We start from the raw sequence: 16,191 nt of genomic DNA, 5'->3' as shown, positions 1-16,191 counted from the left end.
CCCCGGCACCACAAAACCGGCTGAGATGACGAAGCGACAGTAAGGCCATAGAGCCTGAATCTTGTTCAAGACCTCAGTGAGGTAGGTGACTGGACTCCCCAAGCGCCCCCGGCACCACAAAACCGGCTGAGATGACGAAGCGACAGTAAGGCCATAGAGCCTGAATCTTGTTCAAGACCTCAGTGAGGTAGGTGACCAGGATCCCCAAGCGCCCCCGGCACCACAAAACCGGCTGAGATGACTAAGCGACAGTAAGGTCATAGAGCCTGAATCTTGTTCAAGACCTCAGTGAGGTAGGTGACCGGACTCCCCAAGCGCCCCCGGCACCACAAAACCGGCTGAGATGATGAAGCGACAGTAAGGCCATAGAGCCTGAATCTTGTTCAAGACCTCAGTGAGGTAGGTGACCGGGCTCCCCAAGCGCCCCCGGCACCACAAAACCGGCTGAGATGACGAAGCGATAGTAAGGCCATAGAGCTTGAATCTTGTTCAAGACCTCAGTGATGTAGGTGACCGGGCTCCCCAAGCGCCCCCGGCACCACAAAACCAGCTGAGATGACGAAGCGACAATAAGGCCATAGAGCCTGAATCTTGTTCAAGACCTTAGTAAGGTAGGTGACCGAGCTCCCCAAGCGCCCTCGGCACCACAAAACCAGCTGAGATGAGGAAGCGACAGTAAGGCAATAGAGCCAGAATCTCGTTCAAGACCTCAATGAGGCAGGTGACCGGGCTCCCTAAGCGCCCCCAGCACCACAAAACCGGCTGAGATGAGGAAGCGACAGTAAGGCCATAGAGCCTGAATCTCATTCAAGACCTCAGTGAGGTAGGTGACCGGGCTCCCCAAGCGCCCCCGGCATCACAAAACCGGCTGAGATGATGAAGGGAACTATTCTTTCGCCTTTTATTAAAAAATACTGTATGCTCACAGCAAACAACGGCATACGATGATAACACGTAAAAACAACTCATAAGAACACAGCTTCGATCTCACACAAAAGATTGGGGCACTGGACCATAAATGAAAAGCTAAACTCCGACCTCCCAAAGGAGCTCGGGTCATAAGGTAAAGAGACTCTGATCTCACACAACAGCCAAAGGTGCCAAAGCGCCATGCTGACCTCAAGAGGGTGCTGAAACAGAAATAAAAGATCTGAATCCGAACTCTCGAAAGAGTTCGGATTACAGGCTAATAAGACCTCGATCTCGCAAAATAACCAGCATATAACGAAATTAAACTAAGTCGCCCCAACGCTTGTATCGTGTAGCAATGCGACCTGCTAAAGGCCAATGCAACGCTCATGGCGCCAAAGCACCAAAACACCATGTCGATGTCAAGAAAATGAGCTCGGTACTGGTAAATCCAATAGGCAGATTAAATTAAGGCAAGGCGAATCCTAAGCAAAATGCATACCAAGATAGAGAACCAAATAAAGAATCAGGGGCAATCATAAGAGGCACCGACCTCGAGAATTGACAGCTGGCACTAAACCAGCTCAGCTAGCCTAGAGAGAGGTCTAAGCAGCAAAGAGGCCGCAAAACGCTCAAGGGTAGACAGCCCAGAAAACACTCGGGGGCAAAAAACCCAACTAACCGAGACATACCCGAGAACCAAATGCTCATATAAAGAATCAAGGAGACAGGAGCAACATAAAAGGTCGAATAAACTATTCTGAATGACCGGATGGGGCAATAGAAAGCCCTGACTCATTAGGATATCAAAGAATCGAACCGCAATATGGTTAAGTCCAAAATAGATAGTCAGACCTCTTCAATCCAGGGTCGATCTCTCCAGAAGCTTGGGGGGCCTTATGTCTATACTGGCAAGGCTATAAGCCTATAAAAGAAAAGTTAAAGCCGAACAAACAAATAGTTAGACTGAAACACAGCTCGTATAAGCCTCGACAAGAAAGCAAGAAATTAAGTCGGACTTCACAAAAGAGCTCAGGGCACCAAAGTGAAGAAAGCGAAATTCCAAACTCCTGAACTCGTAGCACAGGCAGCATCATAGGCTATAGGCATAAAAGCTTAAGCAAAGAACAAAACTCCGAGCTCCTTAATTCGCAGTACGGACAGACTCGCGACATATAAACAACCAAGCTGAGTAAAGCTAAATATAGAAGATGTACCAGAGAGCCGAGCTCCCAATATGAAAAGGCCTGCAAATGCAGAAACGCACAAAAGGATAAATGAAAGTGAGGGGCCGTGCTCACAGCTCGGATTAATTCACAGTAAATAAACACTTAGCAAAGATGATCCAGGAAGAGAAAAATGACAAAAGGCCAAGCTCCTTATCCCAGTGGAGCACACAGCTCAAACCGCACTGACCGCCAGAAGGTTACATCCAGAGGGACAAGATGTCCGAGCTCATAACAAGAACAAGATTTAAAATCGTCTAATGCGGGGCACTCATGAGACGCTACTTTAGGTATTATATATCCGAGCTCGCAGCATTGACGAGGTCATGAGCCAAAAACAGAAATGCCCTCATGAAAATAAGAAAAACTCGCAAGTCAGAAGCTTAGCCAGACGTCGAACTCTTAGCTCGGGTCAGTTCGACCAGCAAAGTCCCAGTAGAGATAGCATGGTCCGTCAATTAAGTAAAATTGACAAAACTAGAAGACAGTCTGAGTAAAAAATAATAATGAGGTACAGGCCGAGGTGAAATATCATTCATCATCAAATACACATCTCTAGATCGCATATATTTAAACATCAAAGTAAAGAGACAAAGAAATAAAAAGGCAAGGAAAGGACGTTCTTGAGAAGACCAGTTCTCGGGCCGCGCGGTCATAAATGGAGTCTAGGAATTTACCCCCTCGCCACTCATACAATAACTGCCGAGGAGGTAAAGGGGCAATTGATGACCGCCAGGCTTCCTCTACCCTGAGCGAGGCCGGGCCCAAGAGGAGAATAATAACCCAAAGCCCATCAAGCCCTCCTTAAGCAAGATCAACCCAGCGTTTCAAGTCTCGACCCGAATGCGCGGGGTAGACTGGATCCACCATGAATCCAGGTCCAATGAGAAGAAGTCCAACCCAGTGAAGTGACGTGAGAAAGAATAGTAGGCCCAAACACCTCGCAGCCCTGTCCGCATGCGCGCTGGAGAGAATTAAATGGCTGCCTGGCATGAGAAGGGGCCCTGACACTTCCGTACGTACGGAGCTGAGTGACAGAGATAGCTAGCATTGTAACAGAGAGGCAGATACACACAACGAGCGGGGAAAAAAGGGGGTTCTCTTCTTCTCTCTTCTTCCTTCTTCTTCCTGGACTCCATTTTTCATTATTTTTCTCTCTGCAATCCTTGCTTATCCATACTACTCTAGTTCATAAAATCTGACTGGAACGTCGGAGGGTCTCTACCGGGACATTCCCGGTAGACCCCTGACCATCTTCCTTCATTTTGCAGATTTCTTCTTCGAATCAAGTATTGAGGGACCCATATGATGGACCAAAAAAAAATCAGATCTATCAAATAGAGCAGGAGGAGAATTAGATTTATCATTATAAATAATCATAATCAAATCAATTGGTACTGGTTTATTTAATAAGAAAATGTAAAGAAATTAGTAATAGAAGGTCTATCTTCTTTTTGTAAAAAAAAATATATCATGTGTGTGTAAAATCAAAAGGAAAAACATCTCCCGGTATTGTTTTAAAACAAAATTTTAAATATTAATATCAAAACATACGAATGTAAATATAAATTTTTTTAATTTTTTATAAAGATTTTTTTTTCTACAATATATTATAATTAACGAATTTGTCTCTCTATTTTTAGAATTCAACACTTGCATTTTTAGGTTTAATTTCATTAAAATTAGAGGTATCTCCATTAAAAACGCTGTTAGTGATATGAAAAATAATCAAACTATCATTTTTAAAATCCAACACTTTAGTTCTGAAATTTAATTTTTACAAATTTATAGGTTTCTCTCTCAAAGAATTGAAGAAAAAAATACGCTTTTATTCTTAAAATATTACATAATTAATAGATTTGTTCTTCTATTTTTTAAATTCAACACTTTAATCTCTGAAATTTAATTTCGTCAGAATTCAAGAAAGAAAATCTCAAATTTAATCTCTGTAAATAAATAAAAATTTTAATAAATTTAATATTCCAATTCAGCAATGATAATAAAAATTAAAATATATAAAATTTAAATTATTAAAAATAAAAAGTTAAAACTCAATAGAAATTATTTTTGTGACGATGTTTGTTGTTCATCATTGCACGTCATTTAAAAAATTTATTAAAATATCTTTAACATTTTAAAAAGTCTATTAGTTAGTTTTTTTTGTTAATTGTAGTCATTAAATATTAAAAAAAAATTCTAAAATACCCTTGATATGAAAAGATTAATTAATAAATTTTTTTAATAATTTGAGAGACCAACTAATACGTTTTTTTTTCTAAACTAAATAGTAAAATATTTAGTGATAAAATTAATAGAGAAACTAACTAATAGACTTTTTAAAATATCAATGATATTTTAATATATTTTTCAAATTTGAAGGACTAAATAACAAGTTTTTTTATACTGTAGAGACTAAATAGTAATTTTTCATTTTATTATCGATAAGAGTATTTTTAAAATTATATTTAATCTTGACCAAGTGGAAATCATTGATTTAACAAAAATTTTATACTGAGAAACTTTAGACATTGACTTAACACAAATGTTTTACGAAAAAACTTTAGATTTTGATGAAATTAAATCTCGAACACGAAAATGTTGAATTTTAAAAATAAATGGACAAATTTATTAAATATACTATATTTCAAAGACTAAAAAATAATTTTTCCTTTTTTATATAGTTTTGATCTCTATAATTTTTTTAATACGTGTTATTTATAAAACTTTTTGTTTCTTTTTTAAAAAAACTATTATATCTATTGATTACAGCTAAATTAGAAATCTCCAATTGAAATTTTGAATATGGATAACTTTTAAAATTTGGAAAGTCCTATTAATTTCATATACCCAATAATTTATACAAAAATATATAAGCAAAAATACTCATTGTGAATTTTTGAGTTGATAGGAGCAAATTGTACCAAAAAAAAAAAAAAAGGTTGTACACAGAAATTAAGTTTCAAATATGAAGACTATACAGTACTATATATTGAAAATCTGTTTAATCCTGGGACACTTAGGTCTGACAGTTTTAAATTCAACTAGAGAATCCCAATGCAATGATTCTACTTCTGCATTGCCTCTACTTCGTGAGAGCGTTCAGCAATGAAACTCTGCTGTTAATCAAACTCCTGAACACTTTCTCCCCTCCATTTTCTATACCACCAATGCAACCTTCCAAATCTTGCATCCTCTTCAGAATCATTCTCACTTCTTCTTCATCTTTCTTTCTCAACCCCAACAAGCTCTCTGCATCAACTTGTTGAAGTTCTTGGATTCCTTCCTCAACCTTCACTTTCTTTGCCCTCTTATTCAATCTCATCATCACTCCCCTCCAAGACAATTTTCTTGAATCCAAAGACATTGAGATTCCATTGAAAAGTGCTACTGAAACTGATACTGTCACTTCAATAACGTCTTCAATTACACTAACCAGTTGAGCATCAGTGATAGACAATTTATAGAATCCAGGATCTGAGCGTCGTGATGAGATATCTCCAATTGTGTAGGCGAGTTTAGACATTTCTTTAGCTATTTTCTTCTGGGATTTAATGTACAAATCAATTTTTGAGTCATCCCTCTTCCTTACAGCTACCTGGGCCGCAAGCTGCTCTTCTTTGAGAGCCAAAACCGATGTTCGGAAGATTCCATAAACATCAATGAATAGGAGGAAATCTTCAAGAAGGTTATCAACCCAAGTGGGGTGGCGGCGGAGGGATTCTTGGGATTGAGGGAGTTGGAGAATATCAGCAAGAGAATCATGAACCTCTTTAAGGCGAGACAAACCATCGCAGAGCCAAGAAGATGTTCGGTTATGGAATTTGGAAGAGCAAATTCTGAGCTCAGTAATGGCATCCCTGAGCTGGGAAATCAAAGGGTGTGATCTGCAGGGAAGACTGATGGATCTGATGTGGTGAGAGAAGGAAGGCTTTGGTGGGCGATTGGGAAGTTTATTAGGAAATGAAAGAGAGCGTTTGAAAACTCCTACCATTGTTAGAGAATGGAGAGTGTTTGAAGGCTTGGAAGTCAGAAGGTAATTTGAATTGGCGAGGAAAAGAGGAGAAGAAAAGAAAGGTATATAAAGGGCGCAGAAGACGGAAGATGCTGAGCTGTTAGTTAACCAAACCAAGGCACTAAGGCAGGCAGGAGAAATGGTTTCCGTTTCAACTGGAGAGGGGACACACGTGGTTTACCCACTCTGGCCTCTTTGCATGTGGGACCTACATTCGGGTTCTTACTCTGCTGTTTGTGAATCACCCTATAACTAATTAGGATGAATAATACAAATTGGTCTTGCTGCAGGCATTTCTACGAGTTGGAGAAACGCGGTGAAGAGAGAGATGGGCTACGAGTACGAGAGATTAGATAAGCTACCAAACTAATGATAGAGGGAAGGGGCAAGGCCTGGCCACTGGACCGCTGAAACATGGCTCGTATTTTACACAGCCATTGTGAGGTTTTCAGTTGGAAAGGCAAGTGGGTGGAGAGGTCACGTGCCTCATTAATTTTCCCAAATCTTACATTATTTGGTGATTGTGTTTGGAAGTCGATGAAGATACATGGCGCTTGCATTTATGTTACGCGTAGCTTATTACAGCTTCATCAAGATTGCAACTACTTTTAAGAATCTTTTTCAATAAATACACCATCTTTCTCCAAATTATTGAGGCCATTAGGCTAAAAATATTTTTTTTATATTGCGTTTGAAATATTTTTTAAAAATTAATAAAAAATACTTTTTAATTAAAGACAAGAATAAATTTATTTAAAAAAATATTTTTTTATTAATACTTCAAATCTCTCATAATTTTTGTTTTTTTAATCATTTTAAAATATTATATTTAATTTACAGTATAATTAATTAATATAAAAATTGATTATTATAATTCTGTATCAATATATGTACTTTTTTCTGTGCTCTCGTACAGCTAAAAATAATAATAATATATGTTTTTCTGTATCAATAAATGTTTAGGCTAAAAATAATTTATTAATTCTTTTTCAATAAAACTCAAAATTATTGAGGCGATCGGTGTATATATATATAATATCCTTATTCATAAAATAATAATAAAAATAATAATAATAATAATAATAAGCTGAGATATGTTGTTCCTCTCTCTCTATATATATATATTGGTGTTTGAAATATTTTTAAAATTTTGAGTAATAAATGATTTTTTATAAGGAGAAAATTAAGTTATTTAAAAAATATTTTTTATTTTTATTTTCAAAAGCACAAATCATTTTCTAAACTTTTAAAATCTTATTGACATGCTAAACTTTTTTCCATACAAATCTTATTAATAATTTTTGCTTATCATTGACGTTGCAATCAAGTAACGAAAATTAAATTATTTTTTAAAAAATATATATTTTTTAAAAATTTACATAGAACAACAAAGCAAATGTATAAAGTTAATTCTGAAAATTTATTTGAAAGACCTAATATCAAATTATTTTTCAAAATATTGTATCTCACTCTGAACATTCATTATTTTTAAAAGTTAAAAGAAGTTTTTTTTTTATTTTTTATTTATCAATACTCATCTTATTGCATTTGACAAGATTCAAAGGACTAAAAATAAAATGTAAGTTTAAATAAACAAAACAAATGATAACTAAATTAAAATTAAAACAAAACTCAATAAAAATCGATCAAATCAAACAAAACAATAAATAACATGATCTGCTTTAATTTAAAAATTTTTGTCAGATTCAAAAACTATAGAAACACTACCGTCAAAATCAGCACAAAGAGAATAACAGATAAAAATAGAAAACAACCATTGATGGCAATATTGAAAACTCCTTCAGACATAAAGATTACAGAGACAAAACAGAAGAAGAACAGTTGTTAATCAATATGTTAAATAAATCAATTGATTTGGATATCATATCTATCAAGACCCATGGTTTGGCCTCCCTTCAAGGCTGGGAAAAGGTACCCTTTCAAAAGAGATGCATTTATAAATAAAATGTTAAAAAATAAAACAAAATAAAGAAATTATGACCCATGGAATCCAGAATCAATTTACTGTTAGCTAAATTAAACTTCTTTTGTTATTTTATTCATAAATAAGATAATTGTTTATAATCTTTATTTTCCTGTGAACAAAACAAATAGAGAATAATCAATTAAAATAAAAATAGAGAATTACTGTGCTAAATCCAATGGTAACTTTGAATCAGCAGATCCTGAGTTCAATTTTCTCTATCCCTCTATTTTTAACTAAAAATAATTAAATATACATATTATAAATTATTTATTTTGACTTTTTTAAAAGTTAAAATTATTAGATAAACAAATCAAACTGGAGAGCATTGCATATAGAATTTGGAGACTCTCTCTGTGAAAAGTAAATAATAAAATTAAAAATGTTATCATTTCTTTTAAAATATAAAAAAAAAAATTATAAAATTAAAAATGTTATCATTTCTTTTAAAATATATATAAAAAAAATTACCTTTAATCTTTTTAGATTTTACATTGATTATGGAGTGTGTTTGAATAACGCTAATATAGAATTAAGAATTTTATCAAAATTGTTACAGATAATATTGGTTATATTATTTGTTACTAAATAGCTGTATTAGTTGTATTCTAATGATAGTCTTACACTCTTATACTTATCCTTTGTAACTACTCTGTATACAGAGATGTATAAATAGAGTTGTACTATTCAATACGAAATATATAGAAAAACCTAATTCTCTCTAGTTTGTACATGGTATCAGAGCCGCTATAATTCATTTGTTATGGCTCTTGTTCCTTTATCCTCTTCTTCTTCTTCTTCTTCTTCTGTTTCAACTATTACCTCTGCCTCTTCTTTTTCCATCAAACTAAAAGACAATAATTACCTAGCTTGGAAAACCCAGTTTAGACCGATTCTAAATTTCCAAGGTCTCAATGGTTTTATTGATGGTTCTGAATCAGCTCCCTCTAAAACTATACCCACATCTGCTACAGATGCCACCCCTATACCAAATCCAGCATATACGGTTTGGTTCAACAAAGATCAGATGCTTCACTCATGGCTGCTCGCATCTCTTATAGAAGAAGTATATTCTCTTGTTTATGGTCTTACCTCTTCACATGCTGTCTGGGAAGCTTTAGCCAATGCATTTGGTGCTGTATCTCAAGATCGCCAGCTTCAATTACATATTGAACTCCAAGAGCTCAAGAAAAATGATCTCTCAGTCTCTGTTTATCTGAAGAAAGCAAAATCCCTTGCTGATGAGCTTGGTGCAGCCGGACGACCACTTTCTCCTGCTGAATTTAATGCGATAATCTATCGCAATCTTGGGTTTGAATTTCACTCTATTATCACCAATCTTAATCTTCGTCCTCAACCAGTTTCGTTTTTTGAACTGCATAGTCATTTGGTTGCACATGAAATGCTTCTTAATAATTTACATCAACCAATGGCAAGTTTAAGTCTTCGATCGAGTTCTTCTACTGCTCCACTTTTACCTACACCTCGATCGAATGCTACTGCTCCTGCTCATATGTCTTCTGCTTCTTCGAAGTCTAATAAGGTGGTTTGTCAAATTTGTGGCAAACCAAATCATTCTGCTTTGAACTGCCGCCGGCGATTTTATCGTGGTCCTATTGGAAATAATAACAGTGGTCATCAATCTGGTTATTCTAACGACAATTATTCCGGATATTGTCCTTCTCGGCCTTATAGAGCTCCTAATGCAAATATGGTGTACACAATGCCTTACCCGACTGCTCCTTCTATTGCTGATTCTGCTTCTGTTTCCTGGTTCCCTGACACTGCTGCCAACTATCATGTTACCTCTGATCCGCAACAATTGAATGTCATCAATGAGTATTCAGGTAATGATCAATTATTGGTTGGCAATGGACAAGGATTGCAGATTTCACACACTGGTAATGGCTCTGTTTCCAATTCCCGTTGCAAACTCAAGCTCAATAATATCTTATGTGTTCCTGAAATTACAAAAAATTTACTCTCTGTCCAAAAATTTTCTACTGACAATTCTATTTTCTTGTTTCAGCAGCTTCTTCAATGGACGATTGGCATCGGCGGTTGGGTCATCCAAACTATCACAAGATATCTGCTTTAGTTAGGCAGAATAAAATATCAGTTTCTGATACTGAGTTGAGTCCTTGTTCTAGTTGTCGATTAGGCAAATTGTCTCGTCTTTCTTTAGTGTCAAAAGAACATACAAGTCAACAGCCTTTTGATATTATTTTCTCAGATGTATGGGGTCCTGCACCTGTGCAATCTAGTTTGGGTCATCGTTATTTTGTTCTATTTATTGACAATTACACTCGTTTTACATGGGTTTATTTTTTAAAAAATAAAAGTGAGGTGTATGATGTCTTTCTTCAGTTTGAGCAGCTTATCAAACGCCAATTTGGCAAGTCAATTTTAGCCTTTCATTCTGATTGGGGGGGGGTGAATACCAACGATTGCATCACTATTTTAAAGCTACTGGTGTTGTACATAGGATAGCTTGTCCATACACTCATGAACAAAATGGTACAGCAGAAAGAAAAATTCGGCATCTTGTAGATACTGGTCTAACTCTTTTAGCTCATGCCTTCTTACCCTTAAAATACTGGAATTATGCGATTGAGCAGAGTGCTATGTTGATTAACACCTTACCTTCAGATGTCTTGAATAAAACTTCACCCTTTTTTAAGTTGTTCTCCAAAGACCCAAATTACTTGTCTTTTCAACCCTTTGGGTGTAGTGTTTTCCCATTGTTACGTCCTTATAATAAGCATAAATTCAGTTTCAGGTCTACTGGGTGTGTATATCTTGGGCAAAGTCCTTTTCATTCTGCCTATAGATGTTTGGATTTTACTACAGGGCGTGTGTACTTGGCAAAACATGTTCGGTTTGTCCCTAAGGAATTTCCCTTTTCTAAGTTATCTGCATCAACTAATATTGCCGAACCACAGACGGATCCAACATGGCTGCAAGTAACTTGTACATCGTCCTCTTCACCAACGCCTACATCAGGTACAAATTCTCCTTTTACTCCTTCTTCACCACATACTCCAGTTCAGCATTTCTCCCCATTTCACAATCAAAATTTTACAGAAACACTTTCCACATCAGCACAATCTACAGGATTACAGATTGTAACTGATATTGCTTCTCCTATTCCTCAAATTCGAACACATCATATGGTTTTAAGAACTAACCCAAAACCAAATAGGAAGTATGCTTCTGTTGATCAATTCGTGTCATTTCAGGAACCAAAAGCATTCTTTCAGGCTAATAAACAGCAGGAATGGCGTGATGCTATGAGAGAAGAAATTTCAGCTTTGCTGAAGAATCAAACATGGATACTAGTGCCACGACCAGTAATGTAATACCCGGCTAGACTCCGGTATCGGAATTCCTACCGTCCGGTGGAATCTCGGATGTCGGAGACCTCTAGAAGGGTAAAACCATGTTTTCATAAAATGTTTTAATGTGTTTTATGGTTTTAAGCAAGATGGAAATGAGTTTTTGCATGAGAACAACCTTGGAAGAAAACCCAGGTTCGGCCGCCGAATATGCAGGCATTTCGGGTGTGCCTTAGGCCCCCGAAGGCATAGTGAGGGAAGTCCAGGTTCGGCCACCGAACCTCAAGTTCGGCCGCCGAACATGGCATGCATGCGGAGGCACGTTCGGCCCCCGAACGTGGCCTGGCCAGCCACTATAAAAGGGTCCCTTAGCCGAAAATGGGCGAGCTTTTCTCCCCATTGTCGGCCAAGGTGAGCTCTCCGCCGTCCCTCACCAATCTTGAGTTTCTTCCTTCAGATCTTTCACGATTTTCACAAGCTTTCACCTTGTTTGAATATTTTCGAGTTTAAAGCGAGTTTTGGAGCTTTAAGGTTCAAGAACTCAAAACTCTCCCATCTCCGAGTTTAGGTCGTCTCGCTCTCTATCTTCAAGAGGTAAGGGTCGATCTTGAACTCTTTTTATGTTTTAAACAAGCTTTAAGTAAGATCTATGGGGTAGAATGCATGTTTAGCTTATGGTTAGGTTTATGGGTTTATGTTGTGTTCTTGAGCAATGTGGCTTGTATGTGGATGTTTGATGTGTTGTAGATGGGATTTAAGATAGTTTGAGGCCCCTAGGAGCTTGTATGCTTGGGTATGTATGTTGTAGAATAGGATTATGCATGTTGGAAGGTTTGGGAGGCATTGGAGGCAAGAGGAGCCAAGTTTCTGCCTTTTGGCAGAAACCAGGTTCGGCAGCCGAAGGACTTTCGGCCGCCGAACATGGCTTGGGAGGCAAGCCTTTCGGCTGCCGAAGTTGCCCCCGAAAAGAGACTTTCGTCTCTGTCTGGGACTTTCGGCCGCCGAAGGTGCCGTCGAACCTGCCTGGGTTTCGGCTCTGGAGGGACTTTCGGCCGCCGAAGGTGCCGCCGAACCTGCCCTGTTCAGCCTTCCTTTGCATGTTTTTGCATGATTGTTTGAGGTGTTTTAGGGGGTTTTTGGGGGATGTTTTTAGAGTTATGTTCTAGTTGTTTGGTCCCTCATTTGAGTCCACCTGTGTAGGTTCGGACCCGAGGAACCGAGGACCCCAGCAGTGAGTCAGCTGCTTCAGTCATTGTCAGAGCTAGCTAGAGGTGAGTAGAATAAACCTTTACGATTTAAAGCAAATAAATTACAAGTTTGAGCAAGCTCATGCATCATGAATGCCATGTGATGAATTAGGTTGTTTGCATTAGAATTCACGAATATGTTGCATTGCATTTATGATGTTGATGTGGATTGGTTATTGGATGATCCTTTAGTCCTCATATGATATGATGATGTTACGGCATGATATGGTATGGAAGTCCAGGTTGTACCCATTCTACGTCCCTGGCACAGTTGGACTGTATGACATGTTATGTTAAGAGGAAGACCGATTGTACCCATTCTACGTCCCGGCACAGTTGGACCATGTAGAGGACTATTGGTGACAATACCATCCGAGATGTGATTTGTTGTGATGTGTTGCATTACATGATGGCATGAGATTTTAAATGTTGTTTTTCATTATTCTGCTCACTGGGCTCTAGTAGCTCACCCCTTTCCCTAATCCCCCAGGATTGCAGGTACGGGCTAGACAGAGAAGTCAAGAAGAGTAAAATCATGTGTTTGTAATAGATAGAAAGTGGACATGATAAATTGTAAGATGATGTAAAGTTTGAATAGTCATGTTATGTATAATGATATTGAGGATTAGAAGTGGTGCTTGACCCTATGGGTATTGTTATCCCTTTTATTGCATGATCTCAGATGTTTTATGATGTAGATGTAAATCAACTCAACACATGTATGTCACCCATTGGGGGCATTGATGAGATCCCAAAGAGGGGTCAATGTTTATAGTATGTTTATGTTCAGTGCATGCACAGGTTGAGTTTGGCATATGATAGAATGTATGAAAGAAAAGTTTTAATTTTTATGTATGTTGTTGATCATGTATGGGATTAAGCAGGTTTACAGGTTACATGTCAGGCTTGCTACGGGTCCCGGCGGCCTTAAGCCGATCTGGATCCTAGCACCAGTAGCGGTCCGATTTTCGGATCGTTACAAGTAAATGCAAATGTCATTCAAAACAAATGGGTGTATCAGATCAAGCAGCACTCCAATGGGCATATTGAGCGTTACAAAGCTCGTCTAATTGCGAAAGGATTTACACAACAGATGGGTCTTGATTACACGGAGATATTCTCTCCGGTTGTGAAATTCACCACTGTTCGTATTCTTTTGGCTCTCGCTGTATCAAAAGGATGGGATATGCGGCAATTAGACATTTCAAATGCTTTTCTCCATGGTTTTTTAACAGAAGATTTATATATGGAGCAGCCCAAAGGCTTTGTTGATAGTACTAAGCCAAATTATGTTTGCAAACTTCAGAAATCTCTTTATGGATTAAAACAGGCACCGCGGGTCTGGTTTGAAAGACTCAAGCAATTTCTATGTTCTCTTCAATTTTGCAGTACACAGGCTGATCATTCTTTATTTATATACACCAATGGAGTTGATAAATTATTTGTGCTTGTTTATGTCGATGACATTCTTGTCACAGGAACCAAATCTTCAATCATTGATTGGTTTGTTCATAAGCTGGCTGCTACCTTTCCTGTTCGCGATCTTGGTGAGATAAATTACTTCCTTGGAGTTGAGGCCACAAAAATGCCAGATGGTTTATTGCTTTCTCAAAGCAAATATCTCTCTGAAATATTACAAGCAACATAGATGGAAGACTCCAAGTCTTGTGCTACACCTATGGCAACTACACCAAATCTTAGTAAACAAACAGGAACTTTATTGCATTCTATGACAGAGTATAGACAAGTGGTTGGGGCTCTACAATACTTAACTCTTACAAGACCTGACATTGCCTTTGCGGTTAACAAATTAGCTCAATTTTTGCATTGTGCTATAGATGTTCATTGGCAAGCATGCAAAAGACTACTACGTTATCTTAATGGTACAGCCACTCAAGGTCTTTTGCTTCGTCCTTCATCCACATTCTCACTACAATGTTATTCAGATAGTGACTGGGCTGGTTGTCCCGATGATCGACGGTCAACCGGAGGCTATCTAGTTTATTTTGGTGGTAATTTAATCTCCTGGTCTAGTAAGAAGCAGCCAACGGTAGCACGATCAAGTACAGAAAGTGAATATAAAGCTATTGCGAATGCCACTGCTGAGATAATGTGGGTTACTACTCTTTTACGTGAGATTGGATATGCTCCTGCCGCATCTGCAACTTTATGGTGCGATAATGTTAGTGCTATCTATCTGACTTCAAATCCTGTTTTCCATGCTCGAACAAAGCATGTTGAAATTGATTATCATTTTATTCGAGATCAGATACGACTTGGCATTGTTTCTATTCGGTTTCTTAAAAGTACAGAGCAACTTGCAGATATCATGACTAAACCTTTGGGGCAGCACCTATTTTCAACTCACTCATGCAAGCTTCAACTGCAGTCTCCTGCCGTTCAGCTTGAAGGGGACTGTTACAGATAATATTGGTTATATTATTTGTTACTAAATAGCTGTATTAGTTGTATTCTAATGATAGTCTTACACTCTTATACTTATCCTTTGTAACTACTCTGTATACAGAGATGTATAAATAGAGTTGTACTATTCAATACGAAATATATAGAAAAACCTAATTCTCTCTAGTTTGTACAAAAATTATCATATTAAGTCTTGTTTCTGATTCTAGTGTGTATTTTACCTTTAATAAAAAAAACATTAAATACTTTGAATTGAGATTTTTTAAGAGCGTGTCTCATGAGATGATCTTCGAGATTTTATATTAATCGTAGAGTTGTAAATAAAGTTTATATAAAATCAATAACTTTGTCAAAATTTAATAGTTTTGACAATCAATTACATTCTTGAATTGTGTGTTTTTTTATAAAAAACGATCACATGTTAGTTATAACATAGCAAAGGAAATTTTTTTTTTAGTTACACTAACTAATAATGATGTATTATGTGTAATAGAATAAGCCGGTTACAATGATTTGACATTCCAAAATGGTTGGCATATGAGCTCCCAAAGTTTTGGACTTAAGAACCGCTTTAATTATAAATAAGTTGTGTTTGGTGAAAAAAAGAAAAATCAAAGAAAAGAAAAGAAAATTCAAAAGAATTATTGAATTTGAAATCACATAAAATAAGTTGTTCATTCTAAGCCTGGTCACAGTTGATTTGAAATTAGAACTCAAAATTCAAACAATATAATTTAAAATAAATATCAAACTTAGATTAAAATTGATTTATTTCATGTGATTCGTTTCATAAAATGTTTCCATTATTACATTATCAAAATTAAAAACTTTACTTTTATGAAAAAATAAGTCATTTTCTTTAAAAAATAGCTTCATTTGTTTCTTCAGCCAAGAAAAATATTTTTAAATATTATAAAAAGTATAAAAAATATTTTATATAAAATAAACGAAATTTAAGTATTTATAATTTTATTTTATAAAGTAATCCAAAATACTTGTTAGTTGAGTAGCATTATCAAAGGGAGCAATGTAATAAGCAAAAGAAAGAGGGTAG

The 16,191-nt window shown here is 36.6% G+C and overlaps 1 protein-coding gene across 1 annotated transcript; it reads right to left on the bottom strand.

Annotated features, from left to right (window-relative positions):
* Window positions 1-5,043: 5,043 nt before the first annotated feature.
* LOC110615143 lies at window positions 5,044-6,359 on the bottom strand. Its single transcript, XM_021756866.2, has one exon. It carries the CDS (start codon window positions 6,124-6,126, stop codon window positions 5,218-5,220), a length of 909 nt encoding a protein of 302 aa, XP_021612558.1. The 5' UTR covers window positions 6,127-6,359; the 3' UTR covers window positions 5,044-5,217.
* Window positions 6,360-16,191: the final 9,832 nt, after the last annotated feature.

The sequence above is a fragment of the Manihot esculenta genome, chromosome 5, assembly GCF_001659605.2.
Source record: "Manihot esculenta cultivar AM560-2 chromosome 5, M.esculenta_v8, whole genome shotgun sequence".
Classification (NCBI taxonomy): domain Eukaryota; kingdom Viridiplantae; phylum Streptophyta; class Magnoliopsida; order Malpighiales; family Euphorbiaceae; genus Manihot; species Manihot esculenta.
The sequence above is the reverse complement of the archived record's forward strand: the minus strand, read 5'-3'. Positions and strand labels throughout refer to the sequence as shown.

What these genes read in the sequence shown, in the direction of transcription:
- LOC110615143 (XM_021756866.2), bottom strand. Translation starts at nt 6,126, where the DNA reads ATGGTAGGAGTTTTCAAACGCTCTCTTTCATTTCCTAATAAACTTCCC.